Source organism: Marmota marmota, unplaced genomic scaffold (assembly GCF_001458135.2).
Source record: "Marmota marmota marmota unplaced genomic scaffold, marMar, whole genome shotgun sequence".
Classification (NCBI taxonomy): Eukaryota; Metazoa; Chordata; class Mammalia; order Rodentia; family Sciuridae; genus Marmota; species Marmota marmota.
Genome location: NW_025999977.1, coordinates 54,265,368 through 54,288,426, shown reverse-complemented (window position 1 = coordinate 54,288,426; position 23,059 = coordinate 54,265,368). Strand labels below are relative to the sequence as shown.

The 23,059-nt window shown below is 35.6% G+C and overlaps 1 protein-coding gene across 2 annotated transcripts in view; it reads left to right on the top strand.

Moving 5' to 3' along the window:
• The window catches only part of Taf1b (TATA-box binding protein associated factor, RNA polymerase I subunit B), a 75,461-nt gene that overhangs the window by 47,048 nt on the left and 5,354 nt on the right, over nucleotides 1-23,059 (top strand). For both annotated transcript variants that reach the window (XM_048804826.1, XM_048804825.1), the window contains 6 exons: nucleotides 10,388-10,535; nucleotides 13,004-13,181; nucleotides 13,756-13,802; nucleotides 15,239-15,329; nucleotides 22,055-22,125; nucleotides 22,646-22,868. In XM_048804826.1, coding sequence (XP_048660783.1) covers nucleotides 10,388-10,535; nucleotides 13,004-13,181; nucleotides 13,756-13,802; nucleotides 15,239-15,329; nucleotides 22,055-22,125; nucleotides 22,646-22,868 — 758 coding nt within the window. The remainder of the gene's footprint in view (nucleotides 1-10,387; nucleotides 10,536-13,003; nucleotides 13,182-13,755; nucleotides 13,803-15,238; nucleotides 15,330-22,054; nucleotides 22,126-22,645; nucleotides 22,869-23,059) is intronic.

Genomic DNA, 23,059 nt, shown 5'->3' with positions numbered 1-23,059 from the left:
AACAACATTCTGATCTTCTCTCTGAATGAGTAAAATGTAAAGACACGGAGCTGGCTCAGCCAGATCCACTGAGCGGGCACTTTGCCATGATGATTCATTTTGCCTCAAAGCAGTCTTACAGCCTTTGTGAAACTGGGTCCCTTTTGGCTGAAGGAAGAAAAAGACTCTTCCAGAGCTGTCAGTCATATCTTAAGCACCTCCAAATGAAGGTCTTATTGGATCAAGTTTTAATACACTCTTAGACTTCAAACTTTACTCTAGATTTGTCTGTCATCTTAACTCTGTGGGCCACTGGAAATCCTTGGGATTGTTTGTGCAATCTTAGAATAATAATCTGACAGTTTAAAATCTACCCGAGGGAAATTAAGGTGAGTATAATGATAACAGGTGTTCTCAGTTCCTCTGGTTCCCACTCCTCCCTTCCAGAATTGCTACTGCCAGATGGCACTAGTAGAAACCAGTTGATGTTGTCTTTTGTTCTTGGCCTTTCTTGACATCTTAACCATCACTGCAATGCATGTGTGTATTTCTCTTTTCAAGCTCACAACTTGCGTAAAACCATCTGAGGGTTTCTGCTAATCTGTAAGAAAAATAAAGATGGAAGGCCCCTATATTTTCACTTACTTTTTGCTTCCCTCAACTGATACATTCTGTTCCCTGGGATTCACAGTAATATCATTAACCCTACAGGTTCTCAAGCTTTAGTATACCTAAAAATATGCTGAAGACTCATTTAACTTGCAGCTTTTTGGACCCAGGGTCAAAGACAGATTTAGGAAGTCTGGTATAGTGTGGGATCTAAGAAGAGGTGTTCTTAATAAGTGTCTTGTACATGATTCTGAGGGGGATGTTGTGTTGCTTCGTCTTTCCTTTGTTATTCCACCTTGTTTCATGAAAGATTTGAGGTAGTAGTAGACTCATTAGCCCAAGGGTCAATATAAAGCAAAATGCTGTTGTACTTTACTAAACATGCAAAGTTTTAAACAGGATTCTGTGAGCCTCTTATTGTACCAACTACATCAGATTCCACTTACCTAGTGAAAATATACTGCAAATCCACACAGCTTCTAAAATCCTTCCCTTGAGTGTGTTTTTATAAGACAAATGCATTTTCTACCAGTCAGTCTAAAACAGTCAATGAAAATAGTTATCTTATGTGATAGTTATCCATGTTTTAGAATCTTGTAATTTTTTAGTTGTCAATGGCCTTTATTTTTATTTATTTATATGTGGTGCTGAGAATTGAACCCAGTACCTCAAGCATGCTAGGCAAACGCTGTACCACTGAGCCACAACCCTAGCTCGAGAATCTTAATCTTTGTGAGATAGTTATCTGTGTTTTAGAATCTTATCAATATTAGAAACTGACTCTCCACTCTAGACTAAGAACAGTTTGACAGAGACAAAAATGTTTCACAGTCCTCTTATTCTCTAAAACCATGCTAAGCAGCCTGCCCCAGGCCTTGTGCCAAAGGTCAGATATTTTGATGAGTGGGCAATGCAGGCCCCCTAACTGGCCTGGCTCAGTTATACTGGGTGCACATGTGGCATGGGGGATTTCCATAGCCAGGCCCTATAGGTATAATTGAGATATGTGCTGTTGGTGGCAGGAGGTAGCATTCTGAGGCTTTTGATGACATCCCCTGGGACAGAAATAATATGCAGTGGTGATATCCAATCATAAATATCTAACTTTATATGAGGCATTAAAAAACAAAGCCCTTTGGTCTTATATTAGAATCACTAAGTGGTAGGTATAATTTCTGGGCAAAAGATTCTACACATACTATATTGTCTTTCTGCTCTGGGAAAGGCAGACCCATATCTTGTGATATATACTTAATAGTTTAATAACTCCATCTCCCATTCCCTGTTACTAAGAGATTTTATATGAAATAAAGGTAGATGTGAGCAAGTAATGTAGATTTTAAATGTATATAGATTTTATGTATGTTGAATTTTTTTTAAATCTTCAGCTTTACTTACTTTTTTTTTTCTTGGTACTGAGGATTGAACTCAGGGGCACTTTGCCACTGAGGTACATTCCAGCCCTTTTTTGTGTTTTATTTAGAGACAGGGTCTCCCTGAGTTTCTTAGAGCCTTGCTAGGTTGCTGAGGCTGACTTTGAACTCTCCCGAGCTGCTGGAATAACATGCATGCCCCACCACATCCAGCTTTATTTACTTTTAATTGTGACTGTTCAAATATGTTGTGAGTTTTTTCCCCTTTAGGCAAATATTACTTAGGTTCATTTTTTATACTTTTTTATTATGCAAAAATATGCATAACATGGAATTTAACATTTTCATCATTTTTCAGAGTGCAGTCCAGTAGCATTGAGTATATCACATTGTCGTGCAACCATCACCACCATCCATCACCCAGGCTTTTCCATCTTCCTAAACTGAAACTCCACACCCATTTCATAGCACTGATTTCCTATTCCTCATATGCTCCAGCTCCTGGTAAATAGTCTACTTCCTGTCTCTGAATTTGACTACTCCAAGTAGCCCATATAAAGGGAATCATATAATATTTTTCTTTTCATGTTTGATTTATTTTACTTAACATAATGTCTTTAAGGAATATCCATGTTGTAGTTCTGTCAGAATTTCATTCTTTTTTAAGAGTGAATAATCCTGTTGTAGGGATATGCCGCATCTTGTTTATCCAATTGTCCGTGGACATTTCGGTTGTTTCCACTTTTTAGCTATTGTGAATAATGGTCCTGTAAATGTCAGTATACAGATATCTGTTCAAGTTATCTGCTTTCAGTTCTGTTGGGTAAATATCCAAAGAAGTGCAATTGCTGGATGATATGGTGGGTCTATTTTCAATTTTTTTGGAACACAACAATATACTTTGTTTTTGTGGTGTTAGGAATTAAAGTCAGGGCCTTGCACACACTAGGCCAGCTCTCTACCACCAAGCTGTGTAATGTTTTTGAATGTTATTTGTTCTTATTGTAAAAAGTAATACGTTCAGAATGATTAAGAAGAATGTTGAACATAATGAGAAGTATGATGAGATAAAAATCATCCCCAATCCAATTTCTTATGGTTACCATTAACATTGGGTATTTTAAAAAATATTTTTTAATTGTAGGAAGACGTAATACTTTTATTTATTGTATTTTTATGTGGTGCTGAGGATCGAACCCAATGCCTCACACATGGGAGGCAAGCACTCTACCATGAGCTACAACCCCAGCCCAACATTTGGTATTTTTTATTGTCTTATTTAATGTTTATAACATATTTGCAAAATTAGGATTGAAGACTATACACAAATTTGTCTACCCTTATTTAAACTCAGTATTTGATATAAAATATGTATTTTCCTAAGTCACAGAACAGCCTAGCAGAATACTTTCTAATAGCTATTTAGTATGATATGTATAACATCTAGTGTAGAAGTTCAGTAGTGAAGAATTCATAGAGGGAAATATTTTCCAGTTACTGAAAACTATATATTCACAGATTATCTAATAAAATTAGAAAATTTTCACAAAATGTATCATGTAAAAATGCAGAAGATGAAACTACCTAATTTACCTTGTACAAAAGCCATGAACCAGGGCTGGGGTTGTGGCTCAGTCATAGAGCACTTGCCTTGCATGTGTGAGGCACTGGGTTCAATTCTCAGCACCGCTTATAAATAAATGAATAAAATAAAGGTCCATCAACAACTAAAAAAAAAAAAAAAAGCCCTCAGCTAGAGGGGAGTGGTCTAAGAACAACGTAAACTATTAGAGGGATTTTTTTTTTTTTAGAGAGAGAGAGAATTTTTTAGTGTTTTTCAGTTTTTGGCGGACACAACATCTTTATTTTATTTATTTATTTTTTTACGTGGTGCTGAGGATTGAACCCAGCGCCCCACGCATGCCAGGCGAGTGTGTTACCCCTTGAGCCACATCCCCAGCCCAATTAGAGGGATTTTAATCGGGTAGTGACATACCAGATTTACATTTAAAATCTCACTCTGGGTTGCAAAGAAGCAAAAGTGCATCTGGCGCTATCCATTACGAGATTGGTTCTCCATGTTGGGGAGGAGGTTTAGAGGCTTAAAGTAGTAGAGGAAGTAGGGAGAAATAGTAGCATTTAAGACCAAGCCTTGACCATTGTGGAAAACACTGTGTGGAGGTTCCTAAAGAAATTAAAAGTAGAACAGCCATATGACTCAACAGTCCCTCTGAGGGTCTATACCCACTACCTCACAAAGATGTCCCTACTCCCATGGTTACAGCAGCCAATGTACAGAAACACCATCAGACAAATGAATAAAGAAAATGTAGTTTACAGTATTGTTCAGACTTAATAAGGAGACCTTGCTATTTGCCACAACATAGATAAACCTATAGGATATTTTGCTAAGTGAAATAAGCCAATCACAAAAAGGAGAAATTATATGAACATACTTATGTGTGGAATAGTTTTTAAAAGAGCTTAAAAACACCAACATGAGGTGAATGGAGAGCCTACAGAATGGGAGCAAACTTATACCACATGCACATCAGATAGGCACTAATCTCTCGGATATATAAGAACATAATAAAATTTATTTTAAGAAGACCAAAAACCTTAACACCAAAAAACAAATAACCCAGTCAATAAATGGGCCAAGGAACTGAACAGGTATTTCTCAGAAGATGATATACAATCAGTCAACAAATATATGAAAAATGTTCAACATCTCTAGCAATTAGAGAAATGCAAATCAAAACTACTCTAAGATTTCATCTCAATCCAATCAGAATGGCAGCTATTAAGAATACAAACAACAATCGGTATTGGAGAGGATGTGGGGGGAAAGGCAGTGGGACTGCAAATTGGTGCAGCCCAAGTGGAAAGCGGTATGGAAATTCTTTGAAAAACTAAGAATGGAACCACATTTGACCCAGCTATCCCACTTCTCAGTCTATACCCAAAGGATTTTAAAACAGCATACTACAGGGACACAGGCACATCAATGTTTATAGCAGCACAATTCACAATAGCTAAACTGTGGAAGCAACCTAGATGCCCTTCAGTACATAATGGATAGAGAAACTGGTATATATACACAATGGAATATTTCTCAACAATAAAGGAGAATAAAATCATGGCATTTTCAGGTAAATGGATGGAGTTGGAGAATATAATGTTGAGTGAAGTTAGCCAATCCCAAAAATCAAATGCTGAATGTTTTCTGTGATATAAGGATGCTGGTTCATGGGCTGGGGATGTGGCTCAAACGGTAGAGCGCTCGCCTGGCATGCGTGCGGCCTGGGTTCGATCCTCAGCACCACATACAAACAAAGATGTGTGTCAGCCGAAAACTAAACAATAAATATTAAAATTCTCTCTCTCTCTCTCTCTCTCTCTTTCTCTCTCTCTCTCTCTTTTTAAAAAAATATTCATTTAAAAAAAGGATGCTGATTCATAATGGGGATGGGTGGGGAGCATGGGAGGAATGGAGGAACTTCAGATAGGACAAAGGGGAGGGAGGGGGAGGGAGAGGGCATGGGGGTAGGAAAGGCAGTGGAATGAGGTGGACATCATTATTCTAAGTACATGTTATATGTATAAAGACACAAATGGTGTAACTACATTGTCTACAACCAGAGATATGAAAAATTGTGCTATATATGTGTATTATGAATTATAATGCATTCTGCTGTCATATAACAAATTAGAATAAATTAAAAAAAACATAGACAATAAAACAGTGATTATTATGGGGGGGTGGTAAAATGTAGGTCAAAGGATACAAAATAACAGGTATGTAGAATGAACCAGTGTAGAGATCTACTTACAACAGGAAGGCTAGAGTTAATAAAACTATTATATTTGGGATTTTTGTTAATTAAGTAGATTTTAGCTGCCATTGTCACACATATTTTTAAAAATGATGTGAAGTGATAGATATGTTACTGTGCTACACCATAGGAACCATTTCACTGCCTACCTATATCCTGTAACATAATGTTGTAGTCTTCAAATATATATAATAAAAATTTATTTTAAGAAGATCAAGCTTTGTTGGGTGTGATGGTGTGTGCCTGTAATTCTAGCTATTTTGGAGGCTGAGGGAGATGGATCACAAGTTCGGGCAACTTAGTGAGACTCTGTCTCAAAATAAAATAAGAAGGGCTGCAGATGTAACTTAGCGTTAGAGCATTTGCCCAGCATCAGTGAGGCCCTGGATTCAATCCCCAGTGCCACAAAAACAAAACAAGTTTTGAGGTAGAATATGCAGTCTATATAATGGAATGAATGTGATATGTGAAAAAGAGGATGTGTCAAAGATGTTCCTAAATGTTTGGGGTTTGGCTGGGTAAGGAACGTCGTTGGTAGGGTAAAAATAAAATAAAGATATTGTGTCCACCTACAACTAAAAATATATATATTAAAAATTAATTTAAAAAGAGGTCTTCTCTAAGTTGTGGTCTATTTTTATTAAATTCTATATAATATTTTATATTTCATACATTTTAATATGTACTACTAAATATAATCAAACATATTGCTAAAATACATTCACTACTTAATATATAATATTGATAGAAGACTGGTTAAAAAAATAAATGGAATGATATTGAAAACCCTTTGGCTACTTTTTTTTCTTTTTCTTTTTTTTTTTTTTAGTCGTTGATAGACCTTTATTTTATTTATTTATATGCGGTGCTGAGACCTGAACCCGGTGCCTCACACATGCCAGCCAAGTGCGCTACCACTGAGCCACAGCCACAGCCCGCCTTTGGCTACTTTTAAAACAATATTTTTAATTATTCATTAAGGGAAAGTTAGCTCTTTTTAAAAATAAATGAAAATTTAAAAAGCAAAGTCTATAATACTGCATTGAGAGGAGGATAATCTAGAATCTAAGCCTTAGGATAAATGTGTTGATTTGTTATTAATAACTATTTTCCCCTCAACATTTGAAAGAATGGTGACCTACTTGTCACCAGAAGTCTAGTTTGATACACCAGCTTTTAGTGTGGCAGTTTTGAAAACATACTGAATCTTATTAAACTACCAGATTGCTATTTATTAATGATTCACTTTTCATGAATTTATCATCCATTAAATCATTTTTTGAAATAATTATTCTTCTAAAGGAATATTAAATGCTCTCGTGTTTTATGTATTTGCACATAGAAATATGTAATTTCATCTCTCATTTGCACTATTTTAAGGGATTAGGGCTGCCATAAATCTCATTAGTAATATTAAAATTGTCTTCCCTTGACGGATGCTTCATGTTCTATCTAAATGAACAAAGTTTATAAAGAAAAAGGAAAGCTGGGTTCTGTATTTCCCAGCTACTCAGGATTTTGAGGCAGGAGGATAACAAGTTTGAGACTAGCTTCCACAATTCAATGAGACCCTGTCTCAAAAATTTTTAAAGGACTAGAGGTGTAGCTCAATGGTAGAGTGCCTCCTGGGTTCAATCCCCCATATTAAAAAAAAAAAAAAAAAAAGGAAGACCTTCCAAAATTGCTGAGAATTTGTTTTCCTTTTTTCCCTTTTAAGTTCACAGATTAGAATGTAAGTAATAGTATTTAGTGTACAAGTAGAATTTATGTCAGCATTAAAACAAACTTTTAATTTTGTATTGACATAAATTTCCTTTGTATTCTACAGGTATAAATTAATCATGTTAATATAGTATAGATTAGAATGCCTTTTTTACTAATAAAAACTCCATGGGGCTGGGATTGTGGCTCAGTGGTAGAGCACTCACCTAGCATGTGCGAGGCCTTGAGTTCAATCCTCAGAACCACATAAAAAAATAAATAAATAAAGATATTAAAAAAAAAAAAAAAAAGCCCTCCAGAGTCTAGATTTGAAATAACTGTATCAAAATGACTATAAGACAGAGAGCTGGTAGCTTCAGGCAAAGCAGAATTAAATTCTAGATTAAAAAATTCTGGAAAATAGTAGTATGATTGTTTCCTGTAAACATATATATCCCTGTAACATTATAAAGCATCTCCCTGTGCTTTATTTTTGCCTATTAGCTAAATTTAAGAAAATGAAATTTTACAGAGAAATAATAATTCCTTCTGTTGGCTCCCAAACATAGTCACACATTTAGCAGATGGTGAGACATGACTTAACAGCAGTATTTTCTAAAACAACTTGGGGGGTTTCATTGACTGTAAGCTCAAACTGGGAAGCAACTTTTCCTTAGATTAAGAAAGAACTTTTGAATGATTAGAACTATTAAAAATGGAATGACTAAGGTGGAGGTATATATAGCTTAGTGATTGAACTTGAATGTAGGGTGTGCATCATGCTGTGTTCAGTTCTGCGTATACACAAGAATGACTGGCTTTGGCGGGGATTGTGGTAAATTCCTGTCACTAGAGATTTACAAGAAGGGCCAGACATGTTCCTGCCAGGGACTTTGTATAGGGTGTAGACCACATACTTCTCAAGATCTACCCAACTCTGTTAACTGGTTAGATTATTTCTCTCATAAAAGTGATACACAAGGTGCTCTCTTATACAAAATAGTTACTTAACCTGTGATGCCCTTCCTTTCTTGCATTCCCTCTTTTTTATTGGTTATTGAAATAAAGTGGACATCTGGAAACATGCACATATCATAACTGTCCGCAGCATGGTGAGTGTCACAGCCTGAAGAGTCATGCATCCAGTCCCTCACTGCAGGAGCATCCAGCGGTTCCACTGAGTGCTCCTTCCATTCACGAGCCACCCCACCCTGGAGCCATGGCCATCCTGACTTCTAACAGTACTCAGGCTTGAGACTGAGCTGCTTTATAAATGGAATCTTTTTTTTTTTTTTTTTTTTTTGTACCGGTGATTGAATCGACCACTGAGCCACATCCCCAGCCCAGTTTTGTATTTTATTAGAGACAGGATCTCACTGAGTTGCTTAGCATTTCCCCTTTGCTGAGGCTGGCTTAGAACTCAGGATCCTTCCACCTCAGCCTCCTGAGCAGCAGGGAGTACGGGCGTGTGCCACCGCTTCCAGCTGGAATCATTCTCTTTTGTGTTCGGCTTTGTGTGTTATATCTTGAAGATTCATACCATCACATGTAGAGCATTCATTTCATTGCTGATGTGAGACTATAAGAATTGATTTATTGATGGGCATTTGAATAGTTTCCTGCTTGGGGATTTTTTTTTTTTTTAACAAATAGTATGTTGTTATGAACTTTCTGTAGACAGTGACACACCTCACCATATGCACCATGTATGCATGCTTCTTTTGGGCTCATACAGCTAAGAGTAGAATTGCTTTGTTATTGAATGTGCACATACTCAACTTGCAGTTACTACCAACTGATTTAAAAGCATTTGTATTCAGGACCAATTCTTTGTGTGTGCATTGTACTGAGGATTGCCCAAGGATGCTCTACCACTGAGCTACATCCTCAGCCCTTTTTATTGTATTTTGAGACAGAGTCTCACCATGTTGCCCAAGGCAGCCTTGAACTTGTGGTCAGTTGACTCAGGACCAATTTTAACAGGGTCCTACCATATCAGAAATGTTAATTTTCCTGAAATCTTATGAGCATTTTTTATACCTTACAATATTTTGATAACTTTGTATTTTGAACTATGGTTGTTTTATACATATACCTTATCTCCCTTTCTACATTGTAAGCTTCTTGAGAGATCTATCTCATTTATCTTTGTATTTTCCAAAGTATCTTGCACAGTACCTTGCCTAAACTAGGCTCCAAACCTGATATTTTTATTCAGGTGGATGAATAAATTAGGAAAAGTATATGTAGTATTAATATTAGGAATGTTCATACATTGAAAAAATATAAACAGAAGATGCAAAAGCAACAAGGGCAATTTTCAAGGACTGAACAGAGTTAATATATTGATATTTATTCAGATTTTTCTGAATTTTATAAGCTTTTATATGTGAGAAATTACTATGAAGTTGAGTTGTGGATATCAACTAGTAGAATTAAAGCCTGGTGTTATCTTCCACATAGACTCTTGTGAATATTACTTCACATAGGCTGCATTTGTGGAAATGGATTTGAAGATTAATGAGAGGATGCAGAAGAGATGAGAGTTGTGTGTTAGAGTAGTACTGACAACACCATAACCCTGGTTGAGTCTCAACTTTATCCTTCCTCTAGATCCTTCTGAGGCAAGAAGTAATGATTTCACTAGATATGGTAGGAAGGCCAAATTTTATGAGCCAAATAGAATTTTAGTAGCTTTTTAATGAAATATGTTAATGTTGAAAATTGTTAAGTTAGAATAGTAAAGATTTGCAGGTGCTTTCCCTTTTCATATTTTTCTCCATATTCCAGATTCTATTCAAAGAATACATATTACTTTTAATTCAGAAAACTTTAAAAATAATTTTTGTTACAAGAATTGCTTTTTTAACTGCCTTTCATTTATTTCAGTCTTGGCCTGACTATGAGGATATCTATAAAAATGTGATTGAAGTTGCCACATTTTTAGATTTGCCTCGTTTTCCAGACATAACTGAAGCCTGCTACCTTCATCCCAATGTCCTGAGTATGAAATACCTAATGGAAGTGAATCTCCCTGGTAAGGTGTGGTGTCTATGGTGAGGGGTGTCACTGCTGAGATTGTGAGAAGTAGAATGTTGAATCCCTTTCCAGTCATAGACTACTTAGAGCCACCTGAAAGGGTCCATAGTAACATGAGGCTTCATTACAAAATCCTTTCTTAAAAGAATTTAGAAATTTAAAATGGTTAAAGGACAACTCTTCAGAAACAAAGGTCTATCTTAGTGTGAGAGATTTATGCTTGAGAGAATATATGTGGTGTTTATAGCAAGTTTGCTGAGTGCAAGCAAAGTAGCAAATATTTTAGTATGTGTCATTAATGACCTGCTTTAAAAAAATGTAGCACTTCTTTATTTGCACGAAGCATTATTACTACATAATGAGTTCTAACTTTAAAAAAATCCCAGAAGTTAATCTGTGGTAACGTTTTTGTTGTTTGATTGCATTTGCTATTTCCAGTCTCTAAAGTAAACAAAGATGGGAGTCTGGTCAGATCACAATGAACTCTCTGAGGCACTGACAGCCTTTAAAGAGAGCCTCACTGTGCCTTGCTCACAGTACACCAAGACACAGGTAACCCTGATGGAATCTGCTGATGGAAGCCAGCCCTGAATTTCTTGCTAGACTAGAAATGTGAGAAATTCAGGACTTTTATTAAGAAAAAATGCAAACATGTTATGATTACATCATTGTTTAAGCAATATCAGAAATGTGATTGAATGTATTTTTGTTTTAAAATTGGGTCTTATGGGTTGCCCAGAGTGGTCTCGCATTTGTGGGTTCAAGAAATCCTCCCACTTCAGCCTCCTAAATAGCTAGGAAGATAGGTGTGTGCTACATTCGCAGTTGGAATGCATTTTAGAGGAGGGAAAATGCATATGTGAAAAAATGCATATAATCAACAGTCTATATACATTAGCTAGTTATGAAAGTAGAAATGTTAGTAACAAATATCAATGTCTATAATTTTAAAATATTTTTTAAAACAGGAACAAAAATAATTTAAGCTTTCCAAATGTATCATTTATAAAGCTAAGAAATGTGATTTAAATGAGATTTGAAAAGACACTATTTGATCAGAACTCCAGAATTTGGAAGATCTTATTTCTGTATTTTGATGTGTAACAGATCAAATTACTCTTTGGATTTTTGTAAATACTTCTTCGATGGTTCTCACAGGGATGGAAAGTTTTTGTGTTTTATCACATATTCTAAAAAACTTGAACTTATAAAGAATAGGTTATGGAAGGGACACATGGATTACCAAAATGTGATAGGCTGGTTAATAGCTAGTGTAGTTCTTATGTTTGTTGTGCAGAAAGAGGGTAACAGTGTTTTCTGGATGCTATTGTATAAAAGTATTTCTTACCTGATTCTTCCTGAGAAGAATGAGTAAAATTAAATGTACTTTAGTATATGCAGAGAGACATTATTGTCATTTGGTATTTATTAATTGATTTTGGAGGCAGTATAATAAAGAACCAGGGAAGAGAAATTTCACTTCTTGAAATCTGTTCAACAGAAATAATTTGAAATATGGGAAAAAATTATATATAAATTTTACTGGTCTCCTTATTTATAATACTGAAAAATCAGAAACAACTTAAAAATCCAACAAAAAGGTAATATTTATATAAATTATATATATATATATATATATATATATTTATTGCAACATTATCTAGCTTTTAAAACAATGTTTATGAAGAGTACATAAAAGATGTTTGTTATTATAAAAAAACAAAACAAGCCAAATTATAAAATAACATGACCACAGCTACATGAAATGAAAAATATTAAAAGTAAAACACCAAAATGTTAAAGGAGATATTTCTAAGTTGTATTTCATGATTTTGTTCCCTTTCTTCTACCTTTATTATCCTATAAATGTCCTATATTGAGTTTGTTTTATTACTTAGCAGGGGAAAGTAGTTAGCAATTTTTTTAATCAAAATAGGTCTACAAAATAAGATGTGATGGGGCTGGGGATGTGGCTCAAGCGGTAGCGCGCTGGCCTGGCATGCGTACAGCCCGGGTTCGATCCTCAGCACCACATACAAAGATGTTGTGTCCACTGAAAAATAAACATTAAAAAATTCAAAAAAAAAAAGATGTGATAATCCTTGAACTTTAGGATTGAGATTTAAAAATGTCTGAAATTGGTCACAAACCACCCATACGTAAGATTGTAAGAGGACCTCTGCAATGTGTTCAGAATTCATAAATACTCCTCTCAATAGTGCATTCGGTTGTATGATGCCATGGACCAAAAACCAGAGAGCTATGAATTTGGTGCTGTTACATAGACACACTCCTGGGCCCCTGGAGGTGACTTAAGTATGCTGAGGCAACAAACGCCCTTCATTTGTTTCAATATTGATTGACTGATTATCTCAAGTAATGGTTGCTTATATGGATACACATGTTAACTACAATCTAGTTAGCCAAAGAATTTAATTCACATCTTATTGTTTTGTTCTTCAACAGATGAAATGCATGGATTAACCTGCCAAGTGGTAAAAATGACTGGAATAGGAGAAGTAGATTTCCTAACATTTGATCCCATAGCTAAAATGGCAAAAGCTGTTAAATATGACATACAAGCTGTAGCTGTCATTGTGGTTGTATTGAAACTGCTCTTTTTATTGGATGACAATTTAGAATGGTAAGTCTGTGTCAGTCATACAGCAAGTAATGCTTTCTTGTGCTAATCTTAGCTTTTGTTAAGTGGTAGGGTAAACATTGCTTTTACCTAATAATTCAAAGTTGAGGATTCCATGTGTTATCTCAGTGAGAAACTGTAGATACTGGCTAGTACCATGTAGTGACACATTCTCAGGTAGTGCTTTGGCTTCGTTGATGTCAGTCATTTGACCATATTTCATTCATAATCTTTAGGTAGCAGTGTTTCTCATTACTCCATACTTCTGAGTTTTAAAATATTATCATAAATCCTAAAGAATCATTTCAGCATTTCATCTAGATACCTTTAGGCTTCTGGCATTGTCTCTTAAAGATTGTCTTAGAACATAGAGGAATTTTACAGTGTTACTCCTTCCAAATGTCAACAAAGGGTGATAGTATTCATAGGGTCTTCTTCCCTGCTTCAGTGATTGCTTCTCCACGAAGATTTGACATCAGTTTCAAATTACTGTTTTCTACTTTTCTTTAAGAAAAATTCAAAATTTAACTGTCTAAATACATGATTTCTAAGTAAATTGATTTATTGTTATCTCCAGGTCTTTGTCTGATCTTGCTGAAATACATAATGAAGAGAACAAGCAAGGTACTTAATTTATCAGTCAAATGCAAAGTGAATGTAGATGATGGATTAAAAGATGAAAGAAATGTAGGGGGAAACTTGAATAATACACATGTGCACATATTCATCTATACAAATGCACCTTGTTTACCAGGGTTATTTTTTCATAATTATCTAGTTATATCTGTGGACTATTAAGAAATTTCAGTGACTCTTTGCTTTCAACTTCCTCTCTTTAGCCCGGCTAGACAATGAACTTACCATCAACTTTCTGACATATCACCCTGTCTGTTCTGATGCCTCAGCCTTTGCTCCTGCTTCTCCCTCTGCCTGAGTGCTCTTCCTTCTTATCCCTCCGTGGTAGTACTCACTGTATATTCTTTCTAGAATATATGCAAAATAAAACACTTCTTTCTGTACAGTGCTCATGTTGGCATCTATATAAATTGAAAGATGGAACTAGATGTTTTCTAATGTCCTTTGTAATGCTAAAGGTGATCCACCGACTGTGTAATGTGGGGGTAAAGAAAGCACTCAAACCTGTCTTCCTTAGAGGCCTCAGAATCATTGCTGTCAGCAGGGCAAGGATTATTGTTCCCATGTCTCTGTTCCCCTGTTGTCCTCCATTCCCTTCCTCCCCTCATTGAGGAGGAGACTGAGAGTCAGAAAAATTGTGGTTTACTAAGGTCAAAGAACCTTGAGTTGTGTTAATTATTACAGTTGTCCTCTATGCTTACAATTCTTTTGGTAGTTTGCTTTCCCCTCTGGCTGTATACCTACAAGGCCATATTGTTTTAGGTCAAAAATGTTTTTAGACATTAAAGACACTGTCTTTGTTGGAGTATAGTGGAGAATAATCCCCCTTTATCCTTGACTGTGCTCAATGCTGTTGTACTTAATGTTGCTGCATTTTGAACACACACCAGATGTCCAATACATTCCATTTTCTTCCTTTTCTCTAGAATCTGAATTAAGATTAGAAAGAACAGAAATAGTTGCTGATGAAACTAGAAGTCTGTATTCAGCTGTTATAGCACATTTCACACATTTATCATTTGCTTTTCAATTCATGTGTTTGCTGAACATGTTGGAGCAGCGTCAGACTGTGTGTGCTGGCTATTGGAATTGGGGTGGGGAGGAGACCTGATTGTGTAGTGACAAACAAAATGTTCCATTCTCAAGGAGGTAACAGTCAAGTGTAGGAGAAACCGACACTTCAGAAGATGGTTACAGTGTAATATTGGGGTGGGGGGGCACAGTACAGGTAGGAACTTAGAGGAGGAGTGACAAACTACTCAGGAAAGTCACATTAGAGTATGGGAACAGTGACTCCATTCATCATTTCCAAGTGCTATTATGTAAATCTTTCGTTACTTCAATGAATAAAGACCCAAGTGAACAGTGTATGTTATTATTATGTGATTTATTTTGCTAATAATCATGGATTTCATTTATTTCAGATAAGCCATGGTTTGAGTTCAGAAAGTGGTATCAAGTCATGAAGAAAGCCATTGATGAGAAAAGACAAAAATGGGAGGAAACAAGAGCAAAGTATGTTTTCTTCTCACTTTAGATTCACCTACTTTATTTCTGTGTCAGTTACTTTACATTTGAAAGCTGAAATTTCTATACTTTTCAGTACTGTGACTTTTTTCCTAGAAATATCATTGTAGCCCTATACATTCTAGTTAACTTTTTTTTTTTTGGCAGTCCAAGGAACCAATCCAAGGGTCTTGGGCCTGCTGCTCATGCCCTACCACTGAATTATACTCCAGGCCCTATTTTCTCCATTTTTCCATTACTAATAACTATTAACCAACACACGCTCCCCTTTTATTTTTTATATTTCGCCAGTTTTTCATTGAAATCCACAGGGTACTACATTGTCCTTAGTACTTTGCTTTATACAGTTTGCATGAGTCTTGCTTGTGTTTCTAATACTCCTCTCTCTTCCCTTCATCAAAATTAGTGATTTCCCATCTATGCCTCCCATTATTACAAAGGTTACAAATGAAATGAAACCCTGTGATATATTTACTTGGAATGTTTCCCCCAAATAATGATCTCAGTGAAAATCAAAAACAAAGGGAAGAAGTCAGCAAGTATATTTAATTCAGTTAACCTCGTTGCTTGATTTCTCTTTGATCTGTCATTCAGAGGTAGGTCCACTGTGATAGAGAGGAAAAAGCAACCCTTTAGGGATAGATAGTGCTGGGTTTGAGTGTGATTACATTATAGACTAGTGTGACTTCACTTTCTAGCCTCAGTACACTGAAATTCTAAACACTTATCATATAAAGTACATTTCCATTTATCTCTCACATGGTTTCATATATATTCCTAGAACTTTAAATCTTTATGAGATGTTGAAGAAAATGTCAACATCTCTGTTGTTTATGTAAATGTATAATAGTACTAATTCTATCAAGTAATTATGTCCTTTTGGAAATATTTAAATTCCTCAGATTATTTAAAAGAATAATTTACTCAGCTTCAGTTTCCTTATCAGTAAAATAGGGCTCTTCAGCTTTCATAGCAGGTATGCTTCAGAAGACCACTGGTCTTGTGGGACTGGCTGAATGTGAGAGTCCTTGCAAGAGGCAAAGAATATTGTACACAAAGATTCTTGATGTTCTTGATCAAATTTCTAAAAATGCAGCCATGTAGAAAATATACAGAACAGGTTACAGATGAGAAGCTGGGTTTGATTAAAGCAGAACCAAATGTTAAAAAATTAGAAAGCCAATTTCGGTTTACCTACTTTAAGCTGGAAATGAACTAAGTCCGGCAAAAAAAACAGTACAGTGGCAGTCATTAGTGGAAGTGCCTCCCCGCAACTAGTGGGCATGACTAGTGTAATCCTCATTACATGTCTTTGATTGCTTGATGGGAAACTAATATAATTAAATGTATTATATTAAAAATATTTCCATATTATTGACATCTTACAATCAAGAAGACTGATATAGGACATGTTTAGGAAACTTGTTAAAATTAGTGGTTATGGTAATGGGGTCTTTGGAATCAGTTTTTTTTTACTTGATCATATTCACTCAGATTATTTCAAAGATGGTAGTTCTCTGAATAGAAAGGTTATAGGAAGTTTTGAAAGTTAAGTAAAATTTTTCTACATATTTTCATAAAGAGGACATAATTGAAAGATGAAGTTTCTTTAGTACTATCTTTAGCATGTTACTTTTTTAAAAAAAATTTTATTATCTTGAGAAAAAAAGAAAAGGTACTTTAATGTAGTTATTATCTAAACAAATTTGTTGGTCACTGTTTGAGTGAAGATACTCAGTTATGAGAAAAATGGTAAAAATAGTTTGTGATTAAAATTTTAAAATGTGGCTATAATCCTGTGTGTAAAATAAAATGGGTCTTAGTAGTTACGAGAGCAGCAGCAAGAGCAAGAGACCATCTTGGAGAGTCTGTGTTCCTTCTGTGGTGTGTATTGGGGTCAGTCCTGATGATTCTGAGGGCCCGGAGCTCGAAGGCCATGCTGCCCAGTGTCTTGGAGGTATTGAGGTATTACTTATCCCAACCCACTTCACACTTCAAACATGGCCCTGTTCCTATTGTACTGTTACAGTCAGTGTAGACTTAACAGACATTTTGCTACTTCAGGGGAGAATTTAATAACTAAAAAAAGTAAATCTGTATATAAAATGCCATTTTCCATGGGGACTCCAAGCCCTAGGGAGGTTGTCCAGGGTCTGTCTTACCACAGTCCTCCTTCATAGAGTGTGTGCTACAGACTAATCTACACATGTGGTGTGAATCACCACTGACTAATTTTAATCACTACCACCTAATGCTGGCACAGGGCGCTGTGCAGTCACCACCTGTACCTGTTTGTTCTTCCCTATCTCTCTCCATTTTAAAATACCAATTTCTTTTTTCCTTTCCTTTTGTAGTTTGTTTGTTTTCAGTGCTGACAACTCTAAATTTCTAATTTTTCTTTCTGTTCCTCTGGATATCATCTTCCATGTTGTCAGATGAAAATGATTAAAACACTTTCTACAGCTAATCATGGGTCCCTATGCATGAGATGATAAAAAACACTAGTAAACAATAGTTGGAAACCCCAAAAAGATTACTAAGCTGCTTTAGTGACTTATTTGTCATAGGATGTATTGAGAAGAACATGGAAAAACATTTTAAAGCATGTAGAAGAGCCCTGTGGCCTTTTGGGTTAGGCAGAAATTTCTTATATGATATCAGAATCATAATTTATGTGTGAAAAATATTGATGAATTGGACTTTATCAGAAGAAATTTTCCTCAAAAGACACTTAAGAGAATAAGAAGCCAGATATTGAAAGAAATTATGTACAAATCACCTATCTGATAAAAGATTTTTATCTATAATATAATAAGAAAACAGCTCAGTTTTTAAATAAACAGACCAAAGATGATGTATTGATGGCACATGAAAAGATACTCAGTATTATCAGTTAGTAGGAAAGTACAAATTAAAACCACATACAATATCCATTACAACAGATTAGAATGACTCAAGACAAAACAAAAACAAAAACTAATCATACCAAGTGTGGGATTGCAAAATGGTACAGCTATTTTGGAACATTTGGCATTTTCCCATAAAGTTAAGCATATATTTAATTACAATATCAAACACTTTCCACTCCTAGATGTCTACCCAAGTGAAATGAAAACTTATGTTCATACAAAAAACTGTACAGAAACGTTTATAGTGGATTCATTCATATTCATCCAAAACTGGCAGCAGTCCAAATGTCCTTTAGCTGGTGACTGGATGAACAAACTGGTATATCCATACAATGCAGCACCATTGAGCAATGCAAAGGAACAAATCTACATCCAACAGTGTGAAATAATCTTAAATGCATTATGCTAAATGAAAGACTCAAAAAGTTACCTAGCATGATTCCATTTATATTATATTCTGAGCAAGGCTGAACTTATAGGAACCAAAAAAGCAGACTAATCATTGCCCAAGGTCAAGGTATGGAAAAGGACCTGGAAGATTTTTGGAGTGATGGAATGTTCTGTATGTTAATTGTAGTGGTGATTATATAACTATATGTGTGTGTTTGTTTTATTTTGATACAGGATCTCACTAAGTTGACTTAGGGCCTTGCTAAATTGCTGAGGCTAGCTTTGAACTTGCAATCTTCCTGCCTCAGCCTCTCCAGCCACTGGGATTACAGGCACTCAGTAATGTGTGTGTTAATGCTAATCATAAGTACACTGAAAAGGATGAGTTTACTATATGTGAATTATATTTAAATTTTTATAGTTATAGATGGATAGAATGCCTTTATTTTATTTGTTTATTTTTATGTGGTGCTGAGAATCGAACCAGTGTCTCATGCATGCTTGACAAGCGCTCTGCCACTGAGCTACATCCCCAGCCCTAATTTTTTTTTTTTAAATAGGGAAACAAATCACATAGAGATGAAGAAAATATGGAAGTGTCTTCCAGCTAGAAAACCCTAAGGCCTTTGTAGCATGTTTTTTTTTGTTGTTGTTGTTGTTTTTTGTTTTTTGTTTTGGTAGCTTTATGTAATGGGAAGAGGAAGGTACAGTATAGCAAAGTTTTGAAGAAGCTGTAGTTTCAGAGGGGTTGTCCAGACAGTTGAGCATTGTTATCTTAAGTCACCTTTCCTATCCTCTGGGCATGTGACTCTAAGGAAGTAATAATGCCTCCTTGATTTTAGCATGATTGCCACTTGTGGAGGTGTTTATTATAAATGAATAAGAAGCACCTATCTAGGCTAGGCATTCTTAAGAAATGTTTACAGTGAGTACACCCATGGACTGCGATTAGACTATTGAGTTTGGGGAACTTCTTTATTACTTTAAGTTTTGTTACTTTTATCATTTAAGAAAATAAATTTTAAAAAGTGAAGACAGACTCAGCTACCATAGGGTTAAATGACAAGCTCTCAGATTTATTTTATTTTTTTTAATATTTATTTTTTAGCTATAGGTGGGCACAATATCTTTATTTTATATTTATGTGGTGCTGAGGATCGAACTCAGTGCTCCATGCATGCTAGGCAAGCGCTCTACCTCTGAGCCACAACCCTAGCCCTCTCTGATTTATTTTAAATGTGGTATGCTTCACCAAATTTTAGTTTATACATAATTTTAGGAAGATTATCTCCTATGTTATACTGATTACAAATCTCTACTGCTTCCTGATATTTAGAGAAATTCATTTCTTTTCTTCTTTCTCTCTTGTTTATTTATTTATTTATTTTTTGGGGTTTTTTGTACTGGGAATTAAACCCAGGGACACTTTACCATTGAGTTACATTCTAGTTTTTACTTTGAGATAGAGTCTTGCTAAGTTGCTGAGGCCGTCCTTAAACTTTCACTCCTCCTGCCTCATCCTCCTAAGTTGCTGGAGTTATAGGCATGTGCCACTGCATCGGCCTAGAGAAATTTTATTTCTGTTCTTAACATTTTAAATCACTGTGGAAATTTAAAGTAAAAAGTTAACCTCTCTCTTTTATGTATAGTCATGATTATACTGATTTGATTAAGTATTTCTTAAATCCTTGAAAATTTTCAATTTTTCCATTCATTAAAGCAATCATTTGCTATCATCGTATTGTTAAAACCCCTACTTTTATGAATATTTTCTTTCCCTTGTTAAAAAGAATGGTAAAGGGACTGGGATTGTGGCTCAGTGGTATAGCACTTGTCTGGCATGTGTGAGGCACTAAGTTCAATCCTCAGCACCACATAAAAATAAATAAATAAAATTAAGATATTGTAACCCTCTACAGCTTAAAAAATATTTTAAAAAAAAGAATGGTAAAAATTACCAATTGTAAGATACCACAGGTAGATAAATACAAATCATTATATTTCTGACTTCTTATTTCTTATCATCTTTTCCAGAAAGTCCACAGATAAGAAAGTGCCTACTAGCCAGGCAGTTAAGAAATATCTAGCTGCATGTAGTGGCACACACCTGTAATCCCAGCAGCTTGAGAGGCTGAGGCAGAAGGATTACAAATTCAAGGCTATCCTCAGCAACAGTAAAACCATATCTCAAAAAATAAAAAGGGTTGGAATGTAGTTCAGTGGTAGAACACCACTGGGTTCAAGCCTAGTACCACAATGAAAGGAAAGAGGGAAGATCTAGATAATAAAAGGATTTAAAGAACCTGTACGTGTATTGTCTAAATTATTCCTCACACCAGTTCTGTAGTAAACTAATTAGAGATGTTAAATTAATTTGTTTATTCATTTATTCATAACAGATATTTAAATGAGTCCCTATTGTATGCTATTCCTTCCCAACACTAGGGACATAAAGAAAACTGAGGTAGTCTGTGCCTTTGAGAATCTCCATCATTTGTCACTTAAGGTCCCTAGACCTTTCACTAGAAAGTGGCAGAGCCAGGTCCTCTGATTCAATGTTCTTTTCTTTGCCACAGGTTATGAAAGTCCTTCACTTCAGGGAACTCAGAATGAAAATGAGATTTTAAATGAACATTGTTATCTTTGTTCCAGAGCTGCAGCATCTGCAAAGTTTAGCAGTGGTCACTATAACCAGAATCAAACATATCACTTCCCTTTGGCCTGAATTTAGGCCTGATCACTGATAATCTATAGGAATGCAAGATGACTCTTAGTCTTGCCCCTGAGGGGATGCTGCAGGGCCGGCTTAATCCAACATCCCTGTTTTACAGTAAACCTCCCTGACTGGCTTTCTCTGGCAAGAATAGGTTGAGTCAGTGCAGGGAACACTAGTAGGGCTTTACCATCCTTGTTTTCACCAGGAATAGGATAGATTTCCAAAAAAGACTGGCATTTCTTGTCTACTTTATGAGTTTCAGAATCAGAAGTACCACTAACTTAGATGTCAGCAAAAGGCAGTCAAGGCAAAAGCGATAGGAACAATTTCTTAGATGGCTTCACTTTATCAGAATATAGATAAAGACAGAATATAGACAATATAGATTGTCTTGTATGTTCTCTTTTACAACTTGTGATAAAAAGCAAGGGAATTTTATAGTGAGAGAAACCTATTTTGTTTTGTGTAATTAATAGCTTCTTCAGGATGCGGCAGCATGGAAGGGAGAGCACCCCATTCTATTGGCCTGCTCTTACTTAGTTCTCCTTCTGGGGTGTGAGCTCTATAGACAGTGTAGACATGTGCCAATAGGCCATTCCAAGCCAGAGCTGTTAAACTGAATATCAGAAATTCCAGATACTGCGTGGAGAAACTGTCCTGAATTGTGCTGAGGTGCATTTTTTTTCTACCTTGCACAGGTACATGTGGAAAAGTGAAAAACCACTCTACTACTCACACATCGACAGACCAGTAGTATATAAAAGAAGAGGTGAGTTGAATTGTTTCTCACTCACGCAGGGTAGCTAACAACACAGTTGTAGAATAGCTAGATATCTTGACTTGAAAAGTGAATGCATAAATAAATTTCCTACTTCTTTGAAATGTTCTAATGCACATATGCAGAGGAGCATCCCCCTCTGCAAGGAGTCTCCGTAGGAATCTCTTTATTTGAGGAATGTGTCATTATTCAAAACAGAGCTTAAGTTCCCATCAGAATCTAAAATCCTGTATTTTTATGACTTCTAAAGAATTTCCCTTAGATTGTCTTGTATGTTCTCTTTTACAAATTGTGATAAAATATATACATATATAATTCACCATTTTAATCATTTTTAAGTAGATCCCTTATGCCCCCATCTAGTTTCAGTTTTGCTTAAGTTACCATCATACGTTAGCATCACATGTTTGTGAAAACTGAGAACCCAAGATTGCTATCAAGGGAACTCCAGGCTTTGTGATTTAATGTTAGTTTTTGTTTTATTCCTTTGTTCTTTTTCCTTCATTTCCAGAAATGGTGGTAAATCTACAAAAGCAATTTAGTGCACTGGTTGATTCAACACCAACTATTGAAAAAAAAAGCCCTTCAAGTTTTCAGTTCAACTGGGCTAAAGAAGATGCCGATAGAACTTGTTTCCATGGACATAGCCTCCAGGGAATCCTGATAAAGAAAGGCCAGTCGCTGATGACCAAGAATTCATTATACTGGCTTAGTACCCAGAAATTCTGTAGAAGGTACGTGATGCTTTTAGAACACAAAAAAACAGGCATGATGAAATCTCCAGTTTGGCCTAAAGGTATAGTCTTTCTGATTAAAAAAAAAAAAAAATCACATATGTAAAAGAGCCAGAAGGTGCTGGTAATTAAACCCAGGCCCTTGAACATACTAAGTAACCACATACTCTACCACTGAGCTACCCGCCCCC